At 44.8% G+C, this 22,953-nt stretch overlaps 1 protein-coding gene across 1 annotated transcript in view; it reads left to right on the forward strand.

Annotated features, from left to right (window-relative positions):
- XXYLT1 (xyloside xylosyltransferase 1) overlaps positions 1-22,953 on the forward strand; it is a 192,749-nt gene that overhangs the window by 29,138 nt on the left and 140,658 nt on the right. Inside the window, exon 2 of the mRNA XM_032298206.1 lies at positions 20,384-20,531. Coding sequence (XP_032154097.1) covers positions 20,384-20,531 — 148 coding nt within the window. The remainder of the gene's footprint in view (positions 1-20,383; positions 20,532-22,953) is intronic.

Consider the following 22,953-nt stretch of genomic DNA (forward strand, 5'->3'; position numbering starts at 1 on the left):
TTCTTTCTTGCATATTAAACTTTTCACCCCTTAAAACCACTCCACCTGTGTCTGTGTGGTTAATCCTGTCGGTGCGAGACCAAGAACCCTGGTGTTACTCTAGTCATCAAAGTCGTATCAGTAGTTTGCAGGTGGGGTGTAAAATTGAGGCAACAGCTCCTACTGGCAAAGTGAGATACCGTAGCCCGGGTCCAGTGGGCATTCTGTCTAGCAGGTTAAAGGTGAAAAGGAGGCCTGTTCTCCTGAGTGTTTAGAGTAAGTCCCGTGTGGAAGAAACGTCTCTCTTGGGTGAGGGTTGAGATGGAGATGGAGAAGCACTTGACATGCCCTGAGGAAGATGCCGGGGTAGGAAGGAACTGCTGAGTTCTCAAGTGCTGTTGTCCCATCACCCCTCCTCTCTGCCCTTTTATTTGCTCGTTCCTACCTGCAGCAAGCATTTAGGGAGCCTCCACTACATGTGAAGCACTTGACTAAGAGCTGGATACACAGCAATGAATAAGACAGACAAAGCCCGGCCCTCACGGTGCCTTACAGGCTGGCTGGGAGCTAGGGAGGGGTGGGCAGTAAGTGACTGAACACTGAAAAACATGACATGTCTGGTGAGAAGGATTATGGAGGAAATGAATCTGGTCATGAAATAGCCAGGGATGTGTGGCATGTGTGTAGTGTGTGTGTGTGTGTGTGTGTGTGTGTGTTGTGTGCATGTGTGTTGATGGTGGTGAGGGTGGTAGCTACTTTTTTAGCGAGGGAAAAAGTCTAGGGTGGTAGCTACTTTTTTAGCAAGGGAAAAAGTCTGGAGGTGACATTTGAACTGATCCCTGATTCAGGCAGGAGAAGGTTCTTGGGGAGAGTTCTCTGGGCAGAGCAGGTAGCCAGCGCAGAGGCCCCGGGGTGTACAGGTGTTTGGCATGTGTGTGGGATTGAAAGACTGCCTGTCGTTAGCAGATTTTTCTTTCCCTTCTGGAAATGTGCTTTCACATTCATGTTGCTGGTTAATTGGAAAACAAGGTTTTTTTTTTTTTCTCCTCCCAGAACGTCGTTTCTCCTTCAGTTTTGTTGGAATTGCTGACAAATCTTGGGGAGAGATCAATAGGTAGTGTAGCTCTGTTCATCTGACACTCGATCATCTGTTTGTTGCTCCAGGAAAACTTCATTTAAGGAAACACCTTTGATACAATTTCAGACATGAAAATCAGGACACACGCTGGACGTGGTGGCACACGTCTGTAATCCCAGCACTTTGGGAGGCCGAGGCGGGCAGATCATGAGGTCAGGAGTTCGAGACCAGCCTGACCAACATAGTCAAACCTTATGTCTACTAAAAATATAAAAATTAGGTATGGTGGTGGGAATCTGTAATCCCAGCTACTCAGGAGGCTGAGGTAGGAGAATCACTTGAACCTGGGAGGCAGAGGTTGTAGTGAGCCAAGATCATGCTGCTGCACTCCAACCTGGGCGACAGGGTGAGACTCCATCTCAAAAAAAGAAAATCAGGACATAGAATAGCTGTGCCCTAATTTAAATTCTGTGGGGCCCATGGTGGAGTTTGCTCTGTCCCCACCACCGGCCTTAGAGCCTGTCCTTTTGTTTGCTTGTCCTCGCAGTGTATGGATGGATACAGGGCATCACAGGGCACCTGCCCTTGCTTCAAGAAGGTGTGAACAGCTCCTCCTTGGGAAGGTGCCAAGTAGGTGTCAGTTCCGAAAGACCCATCCCACTTCTTCCGGTCTGCCTTGGTGTCCTGCTAGGCTTGGCAAGACCTGAGAGTGAGGGAGTGGCCTGATAAGAGGCCATTCCCTACTGGAAGGCAGATGTCTTTACTTAGTGACTTTTCTGATACATTAAGACCTTCATTTCAGAATTGTGTTTGATCTATATGGGTTTGGATTGTTTTAGTGAGTTTTTTTTTTTTTTTTTTTTTTTTTTTTTGAGATGGAGTCTGCCTCTGTTGCCCAGACTGGAGTTCAGTGGCATGAGCTATGCTCACTGCAACCTCCACCACCCAGGTTGAAGCTATTCTCCTGCCTCAGCCCCCCTAGTTAGCTGGGATTACAGGTGCATGCCACCATGCCCGGCTAATATTTATATTTTTAGTAGAGACGGGGTTTCACCATGTTGGCCAGGCTGGTCTCAACTTCCTGACCTCAGGTGATCTACCCGCCTCAGCCTCCCAAAGTGCTGGGATTACAGGCGTGAGCCACTGCGCCCAGCCCGTTTTAGTGTCTTTAGAAGCATGTTTTGCAAATAGGTACTCCATGTTTCTTTTTTTTTTTTTTTTTTTGAAAGGAAGAAAAAGAATTAAAAAAAAAAAGAAAAAAAAGAAAAAGAATACAGGAAAGGAAGAAAGAGGAAGAGGAAGAGGGAGAGAGAACAGGGGTGTTGCTTTATTGCCCGGGCTAGAATGCAGTCTAAAACTGGGTATACCTGTAATTGTGTTTAATAATAGAGACATAAAAAAAAAATGGAATAAAATAATTAACAAGCAGCCAACCAGTATTTCATTTAAACCTGTAAATACGTGTGATGTAGTACTGATAAGAGTGTATATTTTGTGTATTTAAAGTGGAGAGTTCTATGAATATTAATTAAGTCTACTTGTTCCAGATCTGAGTTCAAGTCCTGGATATCGATGTTAACATTCTGTCTCATTGATCTGTCTAATATTGATGTTGAAGTCTCCCGCTATTATTGTGTGGGGGTCCAAGTCTCTTTGTAAGTCTTATATATCTGGGTATTTCTGTATTGGGTGCATATATGTTTAGGATCTTTAGCTCTTCTTGTTACATTGATCCTTTTATCTTTATGTAATATCCTTCTTTGCTTCTTTTGATCTTTATTGCTTTGAAATCTATTTTATCAGCAAAAATTGCAACTCCTGCTTTCTATTTATTTATTTTAGCTCTCCATTTGGTTGGTAAATTTTTCACCATCCCTTTGTTTTGAGTCTTTATGTATCCTTGCATGTGAGATGGATCTGGATGTAGCATACCAATGGGTCTTGGCTTTTTTTGCCTGTCTGTGTCTTTGGATTGGGGGATTTAGTCGATTTAAATTTAAAATTAATAACAATATATGTGTGTTTGATACTGTCATTTAATGTTAGCTGGCTGTTTTGCCCGTTAGTTGATACAATTTCTTAAATATGTTGATGTTCTTTATTTTTTGGTATTTTTTAGAAAGGCTGATACTAGTTGTTCCTTTCTATTTGTAGTGGTTCTTTCAAAAGCTCTTGTAAAGCAGGCCTGGTGGTGATGAAATCTCTGAGTGCTTGCTTGTTCACAAAAGATTTTATTTTTCCTTCGCTTATGAAGCTTAGTTTGGCTGGATGTAAAATTCTGGGTTGAAAGTTTTTTTCTTTAAGGATGTTGAATATTGGCCCCCACTCTCTTCTGGCTTGTAGGGTTTCTACTGAGAGATCTGCTGTGAGTCTGATGGGCTTCCCTTTATGGGTAACCTGACCTTTCTCTCTGGCTGCCCTCAGTATTTTCTCTTTCATTTCAACCCTGGTGAATCTGGCAATTATGTGCCTTGAGGTTGGCCTTCTTGAGGAATATTTTTGTGGTGTTCTCTGTATTTCCTGGAGTTGAATATTGTCCTGCCTTGCTAGGTTGGGAAAGTTTTCCTGAATAATATCCTGAAGCGTATTTTCCAGCTTGGATTGATTCTCTTCGTCACATTCAGGTACACCTATCAAACGTAGATTAGGTCTTTTCACATAGTCCCATATTTCTTGGAGACTTTGCTCGTTCTTTTTTATCCTTTTTTCTCTAATCTTGTCTTTTTGTTTTATTTCATGAAGTTGGTCTTCGACCTCTGATATCTTTTCTTCTACTTGATCAATTCGGCTGTTAAAACTTGTGCATAGTTCGCAAAGTTCTCGTGTTGTATTTTTCAGCTCCATTAATTCACTTATATTCCTCTCTAAATTGTGTATTGTTGTTAACATTTCGTCAAACCTTTTTTCAAAGTTCTTAGTTTCTTTGCATTGGGTTAGAACAAGTTCTTTTAATTCCCAGAAGTTTCTTATCATCCACTTTTTAAAGCCAGCTTCTGCTAATGGAACACAGTCTTTCTCCATCAGGCCTTGTTCTGTTTCTGATGAGGAACTGTGATCCCCTGTAGAGGGAGAGGCGTTCTGATTTTGGGTATTCTCAGCCTTTTTAGGCTGTTTTCTTCCCTTCGTTATAGATTTATCCATCTGTGGTCTTTATAATTACCGTCTTTATAGTTGGGTTTCTGAGTGGACGTCCAACTTGTTGATTCCCGGCGCTAGAATCTGAGCAACCCACTGCTCCGGCCAAAACAGCGGCCTTAAGATTGATGGTGCTTTTCTGACTCTGCACCAAGAACCGCCACACCAAGGCAGCGGCAAAACCGCCTCACCGGCCTCAAGAGTCACGCTGGCGACAGGTGGGGCTCCTCCACTGGGAATCTCCTGGTGGGTGAGCAACAAAAATTGATCTGAAAGTGTGGCGTCCTCTCCTTCTCTGCTCTTTCAGTGGGAGCTGCAATCCCGAGCTGCTAGTGATCAGCCATCTTGGATCTCTCTCCTAGGTACTCCATGTTAAGCATGAAGAGTGTTGAAGGAATCTTCTAGGTGGGCCCTGGGCAACCCCCAGCAGAGGTGGAATCCAGGGGCTGAATGTGACAGGAGGAAGGGCCTGGAACTACCTTCCCGTGGAGCATTGTGAAGCCAGGTGGCTCTTTTTGAGACAGAGTCTTACTCTGTCACCCAGGCTGGAGTGCGGTGGTGAGATCTTGGCTCATGGCAAACTCCACCTCTCAGGCTCAAGCGATCCCCCAGCCTCCTCCTGAGCAACACCACCACGTGTACCACCACACCGGGCTATGCCACGCCTGGCTAATTTTTTGTGTTTTTGGTAGAGACAGAGTTTTGCCATGATTCCCAGACTGGTCTCGAACTCCTGAGCTCAGACCATCCACCTGCCTCGGCCTCCCAAAGTGCTGGGATTACAGGCATGAGCCGCTGTATCTGCCCTTGCCAGTTAGCTCTTATTCATGCCTACAGTATCTTGGCACTGTCTAAATACGGACCGGATTCTTTTCTCTAATCTAGGTGTTCTTGTATGGAAACACTTCCTAACCGTTGGGATGGAGTAATGACAATGTCAGCTGTCCTTTATTGAGCTTTCATTATGTTCTTCCTAAGAGCCTTGTGAGACAGTCACATGACTCCCATTGTGCGGAGGAGTTAGGGTGTTGAAGTACTTGGACCGGGGTTGCCAGGTGACTAGGTGGCATCTCAGCATCTGAACCCCAGACTGTGCTTTTCATAATCAGTTCAGTCTTGAGTCTTGGGAGGTACGGACTCCTCATCAATGGGGTGATTCCAGCCTAAATGTTGCGCCCACTCAGCTGAGATGATGACTGTAGGAGATGAGCCTGTCAGCCCATTGATAGACGTTTCTGCTGACGGCCTGCTTTCTCGCTGAGTCCAGATGTTGTTGCAAAATCCTTCCTACCTGTGCTCCAGGCAGCCACTCGGGACAGGTTGAAACCTATTTGTAGTTCCCGCAGGAGGTGGATTCAGCATTGGCAGGAGCACTGGGATTACTGGACTTGGGTAAAGTTTGCCTGAGCTCTGTGATGTCACCTTCACCTCCAACAGCTGTGCTAGGGGATGATCTCTGTCTGAGCACAGGGAGGAGATGGACAGACCCCTGGCCTCTGGCTGACCTGTGGCATTGCAGTCTGTGGCCAGAGGAGCTGCTGTTCTTCAAGCAGGCCTTGGGCTTTCCCGGAAACCTGGCATCTTTCCATGCTTGGGGCCAGCCCTTGCCATTTTCCTTCTTGGCTCCAGGAGTGTGGCTGCGACCTGACTCCCCGTGGGGCAGGCCAAGTGATAAAATGAGTTTTTTCCACCAAACGGAGCTAAAGTCTTGGCCTGACTTTATATCCCCAGTGAGCATTTAGAGGAGTTGTGGCCTGGCTCTCAGGCATCTCAGTGCCAGTGAGCACAGGCCTGGGTGGCAAAGATGCCTGCTTCTGCCTGGCACCAGGCTCTGTCTGCCATGACCAATGCTTCAGCCTTCCTGCGTCACAAGTGTTGAGTGTGCTGTGCATGGTAGAATATGAGGCAAGCTTCACCTCTTTCCCCCCTCCCTACACTGTCCCTTTTGAAAGACATGAGCCTTTCCAGAGTCTTTCTTTTTTTCGAGATGGCATCTCGCTTTGTTGCCCAGGCTGGAGTGCAGTGGCAGGATCTCGGCTCACTGCAACCTCCACCTCCTGGGTTTAAGCGATTCTCCTGCCTCAGCCTCTCAAGTAGCTGGGACTACAGGCGCATGTCACCATGCCCACCAATTTTTTTTTTTTTTTGTATTTTTAATAGGGATGGTGTTTCACCATGTTGGCCAGGACGGTCATGATCTCTTGACCTCATGATCTGCTTACCTCGGTCTCCCAAAGTGCTGGGATTATAGGTGTGAGCCACCGCGGCAGCCTCCAAAGTCTTTTATAGCATACAGCACTTTCTCAGTTACATATTTTAGTTCGAACAACAAAGTACTGTTTGAGGACACCTTCGGCTAAAAGGAAACCTCAGTCATTACTGAATTTAGATGCAGAATTAATTAAAAATAAAAGTAGGCAAAGAAATTTGACACAGATTTCATCATTATTTCTGGGGCAGGATATTCCTGAGGCAGGATATTTCTGGGGTAGGGTATTCCTGTATAAGTGTGGCATAGTCTTATAAAAAAGACTTTTAAAGATGACTAACAAAAGGAAGGTTAGTAAATGGCTACAAATATATGATTATAGGCTGGTGAAGAAACCAACTACGGGAAGTGTCAGTCGGTGATTTAAAAAACACCACCACCACCCATCTGCCTTCATGATATGAGCATGGATTCTTGTGGGTTGGGATGACATTTCCGATGCCAACATTCTACATAAATTCACAGGGAAGTGTATCTAACACATCTTACACAGCTGGTGAGGAGGATGGGCTCTGGGTGACTCAGCTTGACTCCAGGCTTGATAAAGGCATTGCTGTTGAGGCACATGAAGGATTTGAAGAGAAATTATTTTGTAAGCTGGGTATGGGAAAACATAGTGGTTTTTTTTTTATAATTAACAGGATTTTTATTTATTTTATTTTATTTATTTATTTTTTTGAGATGGAGTTTCCCTGTTGTTGCCTAGGCTGGAGTACAATGGCGCGATCTTGGCTCACCACAACCTCCGCCTCCTGGGTCCAAGCAGTTCTCCTGCCTCACCCTTTGGAGTAGCTGGGATTACAGGCCTGTGCCACCACGCCTGGCTCATTTTGTATTTTCAGTAGAGACCAGGTTTCTCCATGTTGATCAGGCTGGTTTCAAACTCCCGACCTCGGATGATCTGCCCGCCTTGGCCTCCCAAAGTGCTGGGATTATAGGCATGAGCCACTGTGCCCGGCTGAGAATTTTTATTTTAATTATGTGTATGTAAACAAATTAATAAAACCTACAAGTCCTGCTCTGACTTTTTTGCCTACATTCCTAAAAATCATATATTCTAAATAGGCATTAACCATTGTTTTGGGTGTTCTCATTGGCTGATTGCCTTCAGTATGGGAGTCATCTTATATTCCTGGTTTCCCAGGTTGCGTGTTCTTCCTGTAGCTCTTGAGGTGGGGGACTTGAAAGGGACGAGGGGAGGGCAGAGGGGTGGCCTTTTCTCTGTCCCGCCCCTTTCATTTCCTCGCTTCACTTTTGCTTTGCTGCCCCCTGCCCCACTGCCCGGCATCAGCCCCTGGTCTGGGCAAAGGCCTCCAGAGTATGACAGATCCCACCTTGTCCTTGGGAAGATTAGTTTGCAAACCTGTTTTGGTCTTTGGGAGGCCGGGATATTTTGATTCACACTTGCAGTGTCTGCGGTTTGCCTCTTGCTGCATAAAGCCTATTCCTTGAAATGTTCTCATTTATCTTTAAGCAGATTTATTTTATGAAATATTCATGGGTGCAGGCTTTGCAGCACGGCATTTGGAACAATGTACTGAGTACAGTTTGTCCTCATAAGTCTATTAATGCTGATGGGATGCAGTTGTCGCCTGTGAAGCTTTGGGGTGAGATGGGGCCAGTAGGGAGTGAGCTGGCTGAGGATAGCTCTCTATCTTTCTTAGTTTGGCTGTAACAGCCCTGAGCTGCATGTATGTCTGCACATATCCAGTCCTTCTTCCTTAGTGAAAGCAGAGGCCTCCCTTCCTGCAAGTGCCCTCTTGTCAGCTTCCAGCTTCTAGGGATAGTTTGGAGGTGTAATGAGGCTCAGAGGGAAAAGCTGGTTTAGGAGTTAAAAACTGATCTGTGAGGAGAGGGCATTTAGGGCACTGGGAGGAGGCTGAATACTAACACTTAGGAATAAGTACCATGTGGCAACCCCTGGGCTGAGTGTGTGTTCCAGATAGCCTTGACAGACACCACAGGAAGGATGTGTTGTCATTCCTGTATTACCCACGAAGAAATTGAGGCTCAGAGAGGTTTAGTTCCTTGCCCAAAGGCAGTTCACTTCTTTTAGCAAACCTGTGTGGATGGCCTGTCATGTGGCCAGTGGCTTGGTACGGGGCACAGAGCAGTCACGGGCTCTGGCTACAAGGAGTGCCCCATGCAGCAGATAGAGAAACAGGGCCCTGTAAAGTGAGTGAGACAGGGTAAGTGGAGCCCCCATGTGATGCAGGGCGTTAGGAAGGGCATGGTGAATTGTGGAAGGCTGTGGGAAGGCTGGAGGGAGGGTCAGAAAACTGGATAGGATCTTAGCAGGCAGATGGGAGCTGGGAGAGGTAATTACAGATGGTGGGAAGAGCAAGTACAGGTATAGAAGGATGTAGGTCATAATGTAGATCATACAGGGGTGGCCAGCAGATGGGAGACTGGTTCAGTTCTGCCCAGTCACAAAGCAGGGGAGGGCAGGAGAGGTAGCCAGAACCACAACTGCAGGGGCTTGCAAACCTTGCTAGAGGATTTGGACGGTAACTAAGGGCAGTGAAGAGTCACTGGAGGTTTCGAAGCGAAGGAGAGAGAAAAATGAATTTCTATATTTGGAAAACAATTCTGGAGGTGTAACAGAAGCTGGAACGGGGCAGTGGGGAAGGCAGGAGGTAGGGAAACCTGTCAGAGAAGTCACAGGGGCAGGGCTGAGAGGAAGTGGAGTGGGTGTGGGAATGAGAAACGTAATTTGAGATTTCTGTTGGGGAACAGCAGGAACTGGTCTGGATTCTGTATCTGAAAAAAAGTATATATATTTAAAAAACCCAACAGTGGTGCACACCTGTAATCCCAGCACTTTGGGAAGCTGAGGCGGGTGGATCACCTGAGGTCAGGAGTTCGAGACCAGCCTGACCAACATAGTGAAACCTCATCTCTGCTAAATATAAAAAAATTAGCCGGGCTTGGTGATGCATGCCTGTAATCTCAGCTACTTGGAAGGCTGAGGCAGGAGAATCACTTAAATCCGGGAGGCGGAGGTTGCAGTGAGCTTAGACTGCATCATCGCACTGCAGCCTGGGCAATGAGTGAAACTCTGCCTCAAAAAAAAAAAAAAAAAAAAAAGGAAGAGAAGTGTGAAGATGATAATTTTTAAAAGGCTTTTATAATGCGATAAAAAATTTAAAGTGCTACATAAAACAAGTTTTAGGGAATGATGAGGACCAATGTGGTATAAAAGATTTTTTAAGTTTAGGCCGGAGGTGGAGTAAGATGGCCAAATAGCAGCCTCCACCGCCTGGGCGCAGTGGCTCATACCTGTAATCTCAGCACTTTGGGAGGCCAAAGTGGGTGGATCATGAGGTCAAGAGATCGAGACCATCCTGCCAACGTGGTGAAACCCTGTCTCTACTAAAAATACAAAAATTAGCTGGGAGTGGTGGCACGTGCCTGTAGTTCTAGCTACTTGGGAGGCTGAGGCAGGAGAATTGCTTGAACCTGGGAGGCAGAGGTTACAATAAGCCAAAATCATGCCTCTGCACTCCAGCCCGGATGACAGAGTGAGACTCTGTCTGAAAAAAAAAAGACTTTGGAAAGGCTCAACTCATCCTCCTTACAGGAACACCAAATTTGACAACTATTTACACAAAATAAGCACCTTTATGAGCACCAAAAATCAGGTGAGCAATCACAGTACCTGGTTTTAACTTCACATTACCTGAAAGAGGCACTGAAGCGGGTAGGAAAGATGGTGTTGATCACTGACTCCATCCCTGTGGCCATGGCGACATGGTGCCAAGAGAGAACCTGTGTCACGGGGGAAGGGAGAGTGCAGCGGTGGTGGGACTTTGCATTGGAACTCATTGCTGCCAACAGTGGGCAGACCTCAGCCAGTGCCCACAGAGGGAGCATTTAGACCAGCCTAGCCAGAGGAGAATCGCCCATCTCAGCAGTCAGAACCTGAGTTCCAGCAAGCCTTGTCACCATAGGTTCAAGTGCTCTGGCGTTCTAAATAAACCAGGCCACAAGGACTGCAACACCTGTAATCCCAGCACTTTGGGAGGCAAGTTCCAGTGCTGTGCTGGGCTGACAGCCAGTGGACTTGTGGGGTACATGACCTAGTGAGACACCAGCTAGGGTGGCTAAGGGATAGCTTGCATCCCCCACCCCCAGACCCAGGCAGCGCAGCTCACAGCTCCAAAAGAGACACCCTCCTTCTGTTAGAAGAGAGGAGAGAGAAGAATAACAAGGACTTTGTCCTGCAGCTTGGGTACCAGCTCAGTCACGCCAGGATAAGGCACCAAGCAGAGTCGTGAGGCCCCCCTTCCATGCCCTAGCTCTTAGATGACATTTCAAGACACCCTGAGCCAGAAGGGAACCTACTGCCTTGAAGGGAGGTACCCAGTCATGGCAGGATTTATCACTTGCTGACTAAAGCGCCCCTGGGCCCTGAATAATCAGTAGTGGTAACCAGATAGTACGTTCCGTGGGACTTGGGTGAGACTCTGAGACCTGCTGGCTTCAGATATGATCCATTACATTCACAGCCGTGGCAGCTATGAGGAGAGACCCACTCTGCTTGAGTAGTGGAGAGGGAAGAATAAAGGGGACTTTGTCTTGCAGCTTACATACCAGCTCAGACATAGTGAGGAAAAGCACCAGCTGGGCCCTTGGGGTCCCCAGTTCCAGGCCTTGGCTCTTGGGTAGCATTTCTAGACCTATCCCAGGCTAGAGGGGAGCTCACTGAAAGCTCTGACTGGACCTGGGGTCGGTCCTGAAGAGAGTCCCAGGACTGGCAGGATTCACCACAAGCTGACTGAAGAGTCCTTGGGCATTAAATAAACATTGGTGGCACCCTGGCAGTACTCTGTATGGGCCTGTGATGATAGTGGACACAGGGAGAGAGTCCTCTGCCTGGGGAAAGAGGAGGGAAGAGTGGGAAGGACTTTATCTTGTGGTTTTGGTGCCAGCTTAGCTGCAGTAGAATAGAGCACCAGTTAGATTTCTGGGGTTTCTGATTGCAGGCCCTGGCTGACAGGTAGCGTCTTTGGACCTGCCTGGGGCCTAAGAGAACTCACTACCCTTAAGGGAAGGACACAAGCCTGGCAATCTTTGCCACCTGCTAATTATAGGGCCCTAGGGCCTTGAGTGATCGTCGATAGTAGTCAGGTGGTGGTTACAGCAGGCCTTGGGCAAAACCCAGTTCTGTGCTGGCTTCAAATCTGTCCAAGTGCAGTCGCAGTGGTGGTAGTGACAGGGGTGTCACCTCTCCCCAAGCAGCTCAGCCAGAGAGAGAGATTGCATTCATTTGGGAGACAGGGAACAGAACAAGAGTCTGCCTGGTAATTCAGAGAATTCTTCCCGATGTGATCTAGGACCACTAAGGTGGTACACCTGTGAATCTGCAGGAAGCACAGTATTGCTCGGCTTGGTGTGCCCCCTAATGCACATACAGCTGCAGTGACCAAAAACTTAGACCACAACACCCAAGTCCTTTGAACACCTGAAAAGCCTCCCAAGAAGGATGAGGTCAAACAAGCCCAGACTGCAAAGACTACAATAAACACCTAACTCTTCAATGGCCAGACACCAACAAACATCCACTAGCATCAAGACCATCCAGGAAAATAGGACCTCACCAAATGAACTAAATAAGGCACCAGGGGCCAGTCTTGGAGAATCAGAGATATGTGATCTTTCAGACAGAGAATTCAAAATAGTTGTTTTGAGGAAACTCAAATTCAAGATAGCACAGAGAAGAAATTCAGAATCCTATTGGATAAATTTAACAAACAAATTGAAATAATTAAAAACAAGCAGAAATTCTGGAGCTGAAAAATGCAACTGACATACTGAAGAATGTATAAGAATCTCTTAATAGTAGAACTAATCAAGTAGAAGAAAGAAATAGTAAGTTTTAAGAGGCTATTTGAAAATACACAATTTGCCGCTTGGCGTGTGGCTCGCCGTGATCGTATAGTGGTTAGTACTCTGCGTTGTGAAAATACACAATTAGTGGTGGGAGGATGGCTTGAGCCTGGGAGGCAGAGGCTGCAGTGAGGCAAGATTGTGCTATTGCACTCTAGCCTGGATGACAGACACTGTCTCAAAAAAAAAAAAAAAAAAAAAAAAGCAAGAAAAGCAAGCAAGCAAGAAAGAACAGTCAGGGGAGACAAAAGAAAGAAAAAAAGAATGAAGCATGCATACAAGATCTGGAAAATAGTCTCAGTGGGGCAAATCTAAGAGCTACTGACCTTAAAGAGGAGGTAGAGAGAGAGACAGGAGTAGAAAATTTATTTAAAGGGATAGTAACAGAGAACTTCCCAAACCTAGAGAAAGATATAAATATTCAAGTACAGGAAGGTTATAGAACACCAACCAGATTTACCCCAAGAAGTCTACCTCAAGACATTAAATATCAAACTCTCAAAAGTCAAAAATAAAGAGAAGATCCTAAAAATGGCAAGATAAAAGAAACAAATAACATAAAATGGACCTCCAATACACCTGGCAGCAGACTTTTTGGTGAAAACCTTACAGGCCAGGAGAGAGTGGCATGACATTTGAAGTGTTGAAGGGAAAAAACTTAAATAGCATATAGGGCAAAAATGTACGTCAGGCTGGGCACAGTGGCTCACACCTGTAATCCTAGCACTTGGGAGGCCAAGGTGAGTGAACTAGCTGAATTCAGGAGTTCCAGACCAGCCTGGCCAACATGGTGAAATCCCGTCTCTACTAAAAATACAAAAATTAGCTGGCCATAGTGGCAGGCACCTGTAATCCCAACTACTTGGGAGGCTGAGGCAGAACAATCACTGGAACCTGGGAGGCAGAGGTTGCAGTGAGCTGAGATCTTGCCACTGCACTCCAGCCTGGGCAACAGAGTGAGACTCCATCTGAAAAAAAAAAATTATTCAAACATGAAGGAGAAATAAAGACTTTCTGAGACAAATAAAAAGTGATGGATTTCATCAATACCCAACCTGTACTACCAGAAATGCTAAAGGGATTTCTTCAATCTGAAATAAAAGGATGTTAATGAGCAATAAGAAATCATCTGCAGGTGAAAAGTTCACTGGTAGTAGTAAGTGCAGAGAAAAACACAGACTGTTAAAACACTGTAATTGCAGTGTGTATCTTCTCATATCTTAAGTACAAACATAAAAAGATAAACCAATAAAAACAATAATGTGTCAAGGCATAGATAGTTCAGTAAGATATAAATAGAAACAACAAAAAGTTAAAAAGTGAGGAGGTGAAGTCTAGACTTTATTACTTTTCTTTTTGGTTGTTTTTTCGTATGTTTATGTAATCAGTGTTAATTTGTCATCAGTTTAAAATAATGTGTTCTAAAATATTATTTGCAAGTCTCATGGCAACCCTAAGTCTAAAAACATACAATAGGTATGAAAAAGGAAAAAGCATGAAAATAAAACATAACACCAGAGAAAATCACCTTCACTAAAAGGAAGACAGGAAGGAAGGAAAGAAGGAAGAGAAGACCAGAAAACAGCTAGAAAACAAATAGCAAAATGGCAAGAGTCAGTCCTTACTTATCAGTAATAACATCGAATGTAAATGGACTAAACTCTCCAATCAAAAGATAAAGAATGGATGGATATATTCTTTTTAAGACCCAATGATCTGTTGCCCACAAGAAACACTTTATTTATAAAAACACACATAGACTGAAAATAAAGGGATAGGAAAAGATATTTCATGCCAGTGAAAATCAAAAAGAAGCAGAAGTAGCTATACTTACGTCAGATAAATCAATTTCAAGAAAAAATATACAAAGAGACAAGGATATTGTATAGTGATAAAGGGGTCAGTTCGCAAAAGGATATAACAGTTATATATGCACCCAACACCGGTGCACTCACGTATAAAGCAAATATTATTAGACCTAAAGAGGGAGATAGACCCCAATATAATGATAGCTGGAGACCTCAACATCTCACTTTCAGTATTGGACAGATATTACAAACAGAAAATCAACAAAGAAACATCAGACTTAATCCGCACTATAGATGAAATGGAACTAATAGATACCTACAGAACATTTCATTGAAGAGTTGCAGAATACACATTCTTCTGCTCAGCACATGGATCATTCTCAATGATAGACCATATGCCAGGTTGCAAAACAAGTCTTAAAACATTCCAAAAAATTGAAATAATATCAAGTATCTTCTCTGACTACAATAGAATAAAACTAGAAGTTAATAATGAGGAATTGTGGAAACTATAGAAACACATGGAAGCTGAACAATATGCCTCTGAATGACCAGTGGGTCAATGAAGAGATTAAGAAAGAAATTGAAAAATTTCTGTAAACAAATGATAAGGAAAACACAACATACCAAACCCTATGGAATACAGCAAAACAGTACTAAGAGAAGTTTATGGTTACAAATGCCTACATCAAAAAAGAAGAAAAAGTTCAAATAAACAACCTAATGATGTGTTTTAAAGAACTAGAAAAGCAAGAGCAAACCAAACCCAAAGTTAGAAGAAAAGGAATAATAAGGATCAGAGAGAAATACATGAAATTGAAACAAAGATAACAATACAAAAGATCAATGAAATGTAAAGTTGGTTTTTTGAAAAGATAAACAAAATTGACAAACCTTTAGCCAGACTAAGAAAAAAAGAAGACCCAAATAAAATCAGAGATGAAAAAGGAGATACTGCACAAATTCAAAGGATTAGTGGCTACTGTGAACAACATACCAATAAATTGAAAACCTAGAAGAAATGGATAAGTTTTTAGACACATACAACCTACTAAGATAGAATCATGAAGAAATCCAAAACCTGAACAGACCAAAAACAAGTAACGAGATCAAAGCCATAATAAAAAGTCTCTCAGCAAAGAAGAGCCAAGGACACAATGGCTTCACTGCTAAGTTCTACCATTTAAAGAAGAACTAATACCAACCCTACTCAAACTAGTCTGAAAAGCAGAGGAGGGAATACTTCTAAACTCATTATATGAGGCCAGAATTACCCTCATATAATGAGGTAATTACCAAAAACCAGACAGACACATCAGTAAGAGAAAACTACAGGCCAGTACCCCTGCCGAACATTGATGCAAAAATTCTCAACAAAATGCTAACAAACTAAATTCAGCAGTACATTAAAAAAAATCATTCATCATAACCAAGTGGAATTTACCCCAGGGATACAAGAATGATTCAACATACAGAAACCAATCAGTGTGATACATCGTATCAACAAAATGAAGGACAAAAATGATATGATCATTTTAATTGATGCTGAAAAAGTATTTGATAAATCTTAACATTCTTTCATGATAAAAATCCTCAAAAAACTGAGTATAGAGGGAACATAATATAATGAAAGCCGTATGCAACAGACCCACCGTGAACATCATATTGAATGGGGAAAAACTGAAAGCCTTTCCTCTAAGATCTGAAACAAGGACGTCCACTATGTTGAATAGCAACATAGTACTGGCAATCCTAGCTAGAGCATTCAGACAAGAGAAGGAAATAAAGGGTATCCAAATGGGAAAGGCAAAAGTCAAATTATCCTTGTTTGCAGATGATATGACCTTATATTTAGAAAAACCTAGACTCCACCAAAAAACTATTAGAACTAATCAATACATTCAGTAAAGTTTCAGGATTTAACAAATTAAACACACAAAAATCATTAACATTTCTATATGCCAACAATGAACAATCTGAAAAAGGAATCAAGAAAGTAATTCCATTTATAATTGCTACAAGTAAAATAAAATACCTAGGAATTAACCAAACAAGTGAAATTTCTCTAGTATGGAAACGATGAAACACTGATGCAAGAAACTGAAGAGGACACCAAAAAATGGAAAGATATGCCATATTCGTGGATTGGAAGAACTGATACTGTTAAACTGTCCATGCTACCCAAAGCAACCTACAAATTCAATACAGTCTCCATCAAAATACCAGTGATGTTCTTCACAGAAAGAGGAAAAAAATCCTAAAATTTATATGGAACCACAAAAGACCCAGATAGCCAAAGCTATCTTGAACAGAAAGAACAAAACTGGTGGAATCACATTACATAACTTCAAATTATACTACAGAGTTATAGTAACCAAAACAGCATGGTTCTGGCATACAAACACACATAGACCAATGCAACAGAATGTAGAACCCAGGAATAAACAATGAACTCATATTTGACAAAGGTTCCAAGAACATGCACTGGGGAAAGGACAATCTATTTAATAAACGGAGCTGGGAAAACTGGATATTCTTATGCAGAAGAATGCATCTAGACCTAGCTCTCTTGCCATATACAAAAATCAAATCAAAGTGGATTAAAGACTTAAATCTAAGACCTCAAAATATGAAGCTACCAAAAGAAAATATTGGGGAAACTCTCCAGGACATTGGACTTGGCAAAGATTTTTTGAGTAATATACCACAGGCATTGGCAATCAAAGTAAAAATGGACAAATGGGACCACAGCCAGTTAAAGAGCTTCTGCACAGTGAGGGAGACAATCAGCAAAGTGAAGAAAGAGTCCAGAGAATGGGAGAAAATGTTTGCAAACTGTCCATCTGATAAGGGGTTGATAACCAGAATATATAAGGGGCTCCAACAACTCTGTAGGAAAAAATCTAATAATCCAATTAAAAATTGGGCAAGGCCAGGTGCCAGCAGCTCATGCCTGTAATCCCAGCACTTTGGGAGGCTGAGGCAGGTGGATCACAAGGTCAGGAGTTGAACACCAGTTTGGCCAACATAGTGAAACACTGCCTCTACTAAAAAAATGAAAAAAATTAGCCAGATGTGGTGGTGTAATCCCAGCTACTTGGGAGGCTGAGGCAGGAGAATCGCATGAACTGGGAGGCAGAGGTTGCAGTGAGCTGAGATCCATTTCACTCCAGCCTGGGTGACAATGCGAGACTCTGTCTCAAAAAATAGAAATTGGGCAAAAGATCTGGATAGATGTTTCTCCAAAGAAGACATACAAATGACAAACAGCTATATGAAAAGGTACTCAACATCACTGACCAGCATAGAAATGGAAATCAAAACTACAATGAGATATCTCACTCCAGTTAAAGTGGCATTTATCCAAAAGGCATATAACAAATGCCGGTGAGGATGCAGAGAAAAGGGAACCTCCATATACTGTTGGTGGGAATTAAGTTAGTACAGTCACTATGGAGAAGAGTTTGGCAGCTCCTCAAAAAACGGAAAATAGACTTACCATATGATCCAGCAATCCCACTGCTAGATATATACCCAAAAGAAAGGAAATAAGTGTATTGAAGAGATATCTGCACTCCCATGTTTCTTGCAGCACTATTCATGATAGCCAAGATTTGGAAGCAGCCTAATTTTCCATCAACTGATGAATGGAAAAGAAAGCAGGACATATACACAACGGAGCACTGTTCAGCCATAGGTAAGAATGGGATCCTGTCATTTGCAACAACGGTGATGGGACCATAAGTCATTTTGGTTAGTGACATAAGCCAGGCACAGAAAGACAAACTTTGTATGTCCTTATCTGTGGGAGGTAAAAATTAAAACCGTTGAACTCATGGAGATAGAGATTAGAATGATGGTTATCAGGGGCTGGGCAGAGAAGTGGAGTGAGTTGGGGGAGGGGGAGATGGTTAATTAATACAAAAAATATTTGAAAAGAATAAGACCTAGTATTTGCTAGCACAACAGGGTGACTACCGTAAAAAATAGTTTAATTATACATTTTCAAATAACTAAAATAATTGGATTGTTTGTGACACAAAGGATAAATGCTTGAGGTGATGGATACCTCACTTACCTTGACGTATTATGCGTTGTATGCTCGTATGAAAATATCTCATATACTCTATAAATATACATATGTACTCTGGATTCACAAAAATAAAAAATAAAAAGTTTTGCTAAGTTTAATAGTGTTTTATAAATTAAAAGAGACCCAAGAATAAATGGAAATGTGAACTAAGAGAGATATAGGTTAATAAGAAATGTAAGAGAAATAAGCTGCATGAGAGATACAGGCCAGTTGCAGTGGCTCTCGTCTGTAATCCCAGCACTTTGGGAGGCTGAGGTGGGTGCATCACCTGAGGTCAGGAGTTTGAGACCAGCCTCGCCAACATGGTGAAACCTCGTCTCTACTGAAAATACAAAAATTAGCCGGGCATGGGTGGGCGCCTGTAATCCCACCTACTTGGGAGGCTGAGGCAGGAGAATCACTTGAACCCGGGAGGTGGAGGTTGCAGTGAGCTAGGATCATGCCACTGTATTCCAGCCTGGGTGACAAGAGTGAAACTCCATCTCAAAAAAAAAAAAAAGATCCATATATAAGAATATATAAGAAATAAGGGAAATATAGGTCAAAAGCAGACAGGGTGGTTTACAGGGCCATGACAGCCAGAGGTTCTGGACGTGCAGGTAGTGCAGGCAACACCGTGAGACTGGGTGGGCAGGTGGATGGAAAGGGCAAAGGTGAGTGACGGAGTGGAGCCCACCTGTTGGAGAACTTCTTGGGCTCCACTCACAACTGTCTGTTCTGCTGGCAGGCCAAGTGACAGTGTAAACCAGGCAGTCAGGGGTTCATGTGGCTTCACCTTTTGCTGCTGGCACCTGTTCAGGTGGGCTCTTGGTAGTTGATGAGGTGGTGACTGAGCAGCCAGGATTCAGTGTGGCAGGTTTGCCCTGTCACCTGCCAGAGAAGATGGTGGTGGGAGGTGGCGCTTGCAGAACTCTTAGGAGCACTGAGGAAGGAGAAGGAGGAACATCCAGCCTTCTGGCTTGAGTGCCTCCTGTGTGTAGTAGAATGATCTAGATCCTGTGGGGGGCACACGGAGCAACAGGAAGAACTTGTAAGACGTGTGGAAAGAGCACATAATCATCTGGTATCACGTGTGAAGCTGGGGCTACGTATGGCCATACTTCTCATCTTCTGAAATAGTGTTAGACAAGAAACCCACCTCAGGATCCCATTAGTACTCGTCTGCTCTAACTGCGGGTTGAGTGATCTCTTTGTCCCTTGTTGGATGCTGTTAAGGAATGAGGATGCGTTTATAGTGGAAAGACTGAGGGGCTGAGAATCTGGAGGCCAGAGTCAAGTTCTGACTGTATTTATTATCTGTGTGACTTGGTGCAAGTAACCTGAGTGTCTGTGTCCTTATTCATAATTTGGAGGTTATAATAGTGACGTCTGCCTCACAGAAGTCCTAGGTTGTCATGGGAATCAGCGTGTGTATGTGACAGTGTTTCATAAATTGCAAAGCTCTGCCGTAGCTGATGATACCTCTAGACTTCTAAGTGCTTTGAGGAAAGTGTACCTGGTTACTCTGTGTACTTCTTAACAGTGCCTCCAAAGTGTCAGTGATACTCAAAAAATGCTGGTTGAATTAAATGAGTTTACCGCAGCACTGAGCATTTTCCGGGTTCCAATTTCCAGTGGCCAGACTCTCTCCTTGTTCACAATGTTGGATAGGGGAGGTAGAGCGGGGTTATCGGACTGGCCTGTGGAACAGACACAGTGGCCACAGGAGGTGGTGATGCCTGGCACAGTGTTAGCCATGCAACATGATGCGGATCACACGTTCTCACACGGTTTGCAGTCGCTGGGCACAGAGCTACCTTCAGGGTGGTCCAGCTTGAAGTTCAAAAGCAGGAAGCAGACTAGGGGCTGTTTCCATTTCCTGTCTTCCTACTTCTCTCCCACTGCACACCCCGTACATGCGTGCCTGCACACCACTCCTCACACAGTGTCCCCGGCCACTTAGTGCGGCCTAAACTCTTGACTTCTGGTTCTCATTTCCTTAATTCTCTGTTGCTACCCCCAGCCCCATTCCCTGCATATGGACCCTGGAGAGGCACTGTCTGCCTCTGCCTCTGTGGGCCAGGTGTTGGGTATCGAGCTTGCAGTGAGAAGAACTGGTTTGCTGAGTCTTGGTTTTCTTGCACCTGCTACAGGTCATCTTCCACGACGTTGCTGTGCTGACGGACAAGCTCTTCCCCGTCGTGGAGGCCATGCAGAAGCACTTCAGCGCTGGCTCGGGGACCTACTACAGCGACTCCATCTTCTTCCTCTCGGTTGCCATGCATCAGATCATGCCCAAAGGTAACCTGGGCTTCCAGGAGCAGCAGCCCCTGGGTGTCTGGCTTTTGCATTCATTTCCCTGGTTCCAACACTGCCTATGCCCTGTATCAGAGAGAATAGCTTCACTGAACATGAGAGAGGGGATGAGGGAGCCAGCCAAGCCCTTTGTACCACAGAGCTTCCTACACCAAGCATCAACTCACAGTTCAGCATGGCTGGGGAAGCCTCAAGAAACTTACAGCCATCGAATGGGAAGCAAACACGTCCTTCTTCACATAGCGGCAGCAAGGAGAAGTGCCAAGCAAAAGGGGGAAAAGCCCCGTATGTAACCATCAGATCTCACGGGAGCTGACTCATTAGCATGAGGACAGCATGAGGGTAACTGCCCCCACGATTAAATTACTCCCACCAGGTTCCCCCCTTACCACAAGTGGGGAATTTGGGAACTACAATTCAAGATGAGATTTGAGTGAGGACACAGCCAAACCATATCAACAAGTTTCTGGCCACAGTGAGCCATGACCTGAGTTTCTTGGGGGTGAGAAGGGGTGTTTGGAGCTTCGGAGTAGCAGTTATCTGAACTGTGGCTGGTTGGCTTTTACAGACCAGGCAGATCCTGGTAGCTCAGGGGACAGCTGGGTCATATGGTGAAGGCCTGCTCCTCCGCCCCAGCAGATAGAAGTGAAAAAGAAGGTGCTTGGTGAACCAGGAATTCAGGAGTTAAGGGTGGAAGCCCAGTTCCTGTTGGCAGGTTGTCCTAACGCAGGGAAAAGCAAGCCTACCCATTCTTGCTGGGACTTGACAGGCAAGTTCCAGCACCATGGAGGCCTCTGAGTGTCCTCTTTGTTGTGAGGCAAGGGCTCGGGGGCTCCATTGGGTGGGAGGCTGAAGAAGACAGGAGATGAGCTCACCGACAGGGTCTAGGGTGAAGAGGTAGCATTGGTGATCCTTTGCAGCTCTGTCAGCTCACCCAGCGCTTCTGCCTGTCCTGTAGGGTTACAGGTAAAGCCGAGGCATTGCAAGACCTGCCCAGGGTTATGCAGCCTTTTAAGTGGCAGAGCCAAGGTTGGAACCTGCTTCTCCAAACAGTTACTTCTACCCCATCAGGTGCCCCGTATGTGATCTCTTGGACAGGCCCAGTACAGGGGCTGTGGGTGGCTTAGACTTGAGAAGGACGTGGTTCTGTTTTAGATTCTAGCGTGCAGACAGATGTGGGTATTGCTCATGGCTGAGCCACTTTGTCTGTTTTGGCCTCCTCAGTTTCCCCACCTGTAGAATGAGGGGCTGCAGCAGTGAGCTGATTCAACTTGCATTCTGAAGAGCCCAGGGCTTGTAGGACTCCCCCTCGGGGTTTCTGTATTCTAGGGAGCCAGAGGGAGGCGGCATACCTGACCTCCCTTCACCTCCCTCCCTCCTGCCTCTTTCCCTCTGTCAGCTGTTAGGTCTCTGCTCATCGTGTGCTCAACTCTGGGCCAGGCTGCGCTTTGGAGTACCCAGAGGAAGGTGGAACACAGCTCCTGTGGTTTGTCAGGGAAGAGAAAATACTTCTGCGTCCAGCTATAGGAGAGCCAGGCAACGAATTGTGTAGGGACCGATGACAAGAATTAGGGAGCTCCCAGGCTACCCTGGGAGAGGGTGAGAATGATGCCAGGAAGGTGCTCTGGCCCTCTCTGACTCAGCCCTGCCCAAGAGCCTGGCATAGCTCATGGGGGTGATGTCTGCAGAGAAAAGGCTTTGGCCAGAGCTTTGCAGTTGATGCAGTAAATGGATGCGATTATTGGTGGCCCTCCAGGCATGGTCCCCCCCTCTGAGGGGCTTGCATCCGGTGCTGGGGACGGAGTTGTTTCAGATGTGCCTCCAGCCGACCCAAACACCCAGTCTTTTCTTGGGTTCTTTAGGGGAGTGATAATGTGCTTTCAGCAATTTATTTTTACCTTTGGCCCAAATCCTCTTCCTAAGAAAAGAGTTATTAGGAGCTACTAAAATTTGATAGTCATAAAATAAAATGAGCAGTCCTTGAGTTTCCTGTGGCGTCTGGGGCATGTCCTGCCGGGAAGTCTGGCCTGGCACACTTGGCAGCGCTGGGGAGTTCCTACCGCGCAGATCATTTGGAATTCCTGCAATTTTTGGAAGGACACTTTGTTTTCAGACATGATTTGTGCTGTCCTGAGTTTGTCGTGATTCTTAACTGCTGCCTTGTTTGCATTCATTGTTTCTTAATCATAGAAATGAGTGTTGTTTGTGCTTTGGTTGATGGTTTTGTTCTGGTGTAATTGCTGCATTCTTGCTACTTTGGCTGTTCTCTTTCACAGCATTTTTCTCCAGGAAAGTGAGAATGGGGTGTGGGTAGAGCCTGAGCCCTTGGTCTCACCCAGGAGGGCTAGGTCAGAAAAACCTGTGCTCCTTTGAGTTCCTCCTGGGGGTCCTGCCTGGTGTTTGCCCC

The sequence above is a fragment of the Sapajus apella genome, unplaced genomic scaffold (assembly GCF_009761245.1).
Source record: "Sapajus apella isolate SASKATOON/1434 unplaced genomic scaffold, GSC_monkey_1.0 scaffold38, whole genome shotgun sequence".
Taxonomy (NCBI): Eukaryota; Metazoa; Chordata; class Mammalia; order Primates; family Cebidae; genus Sapajus; species Sapajus apella.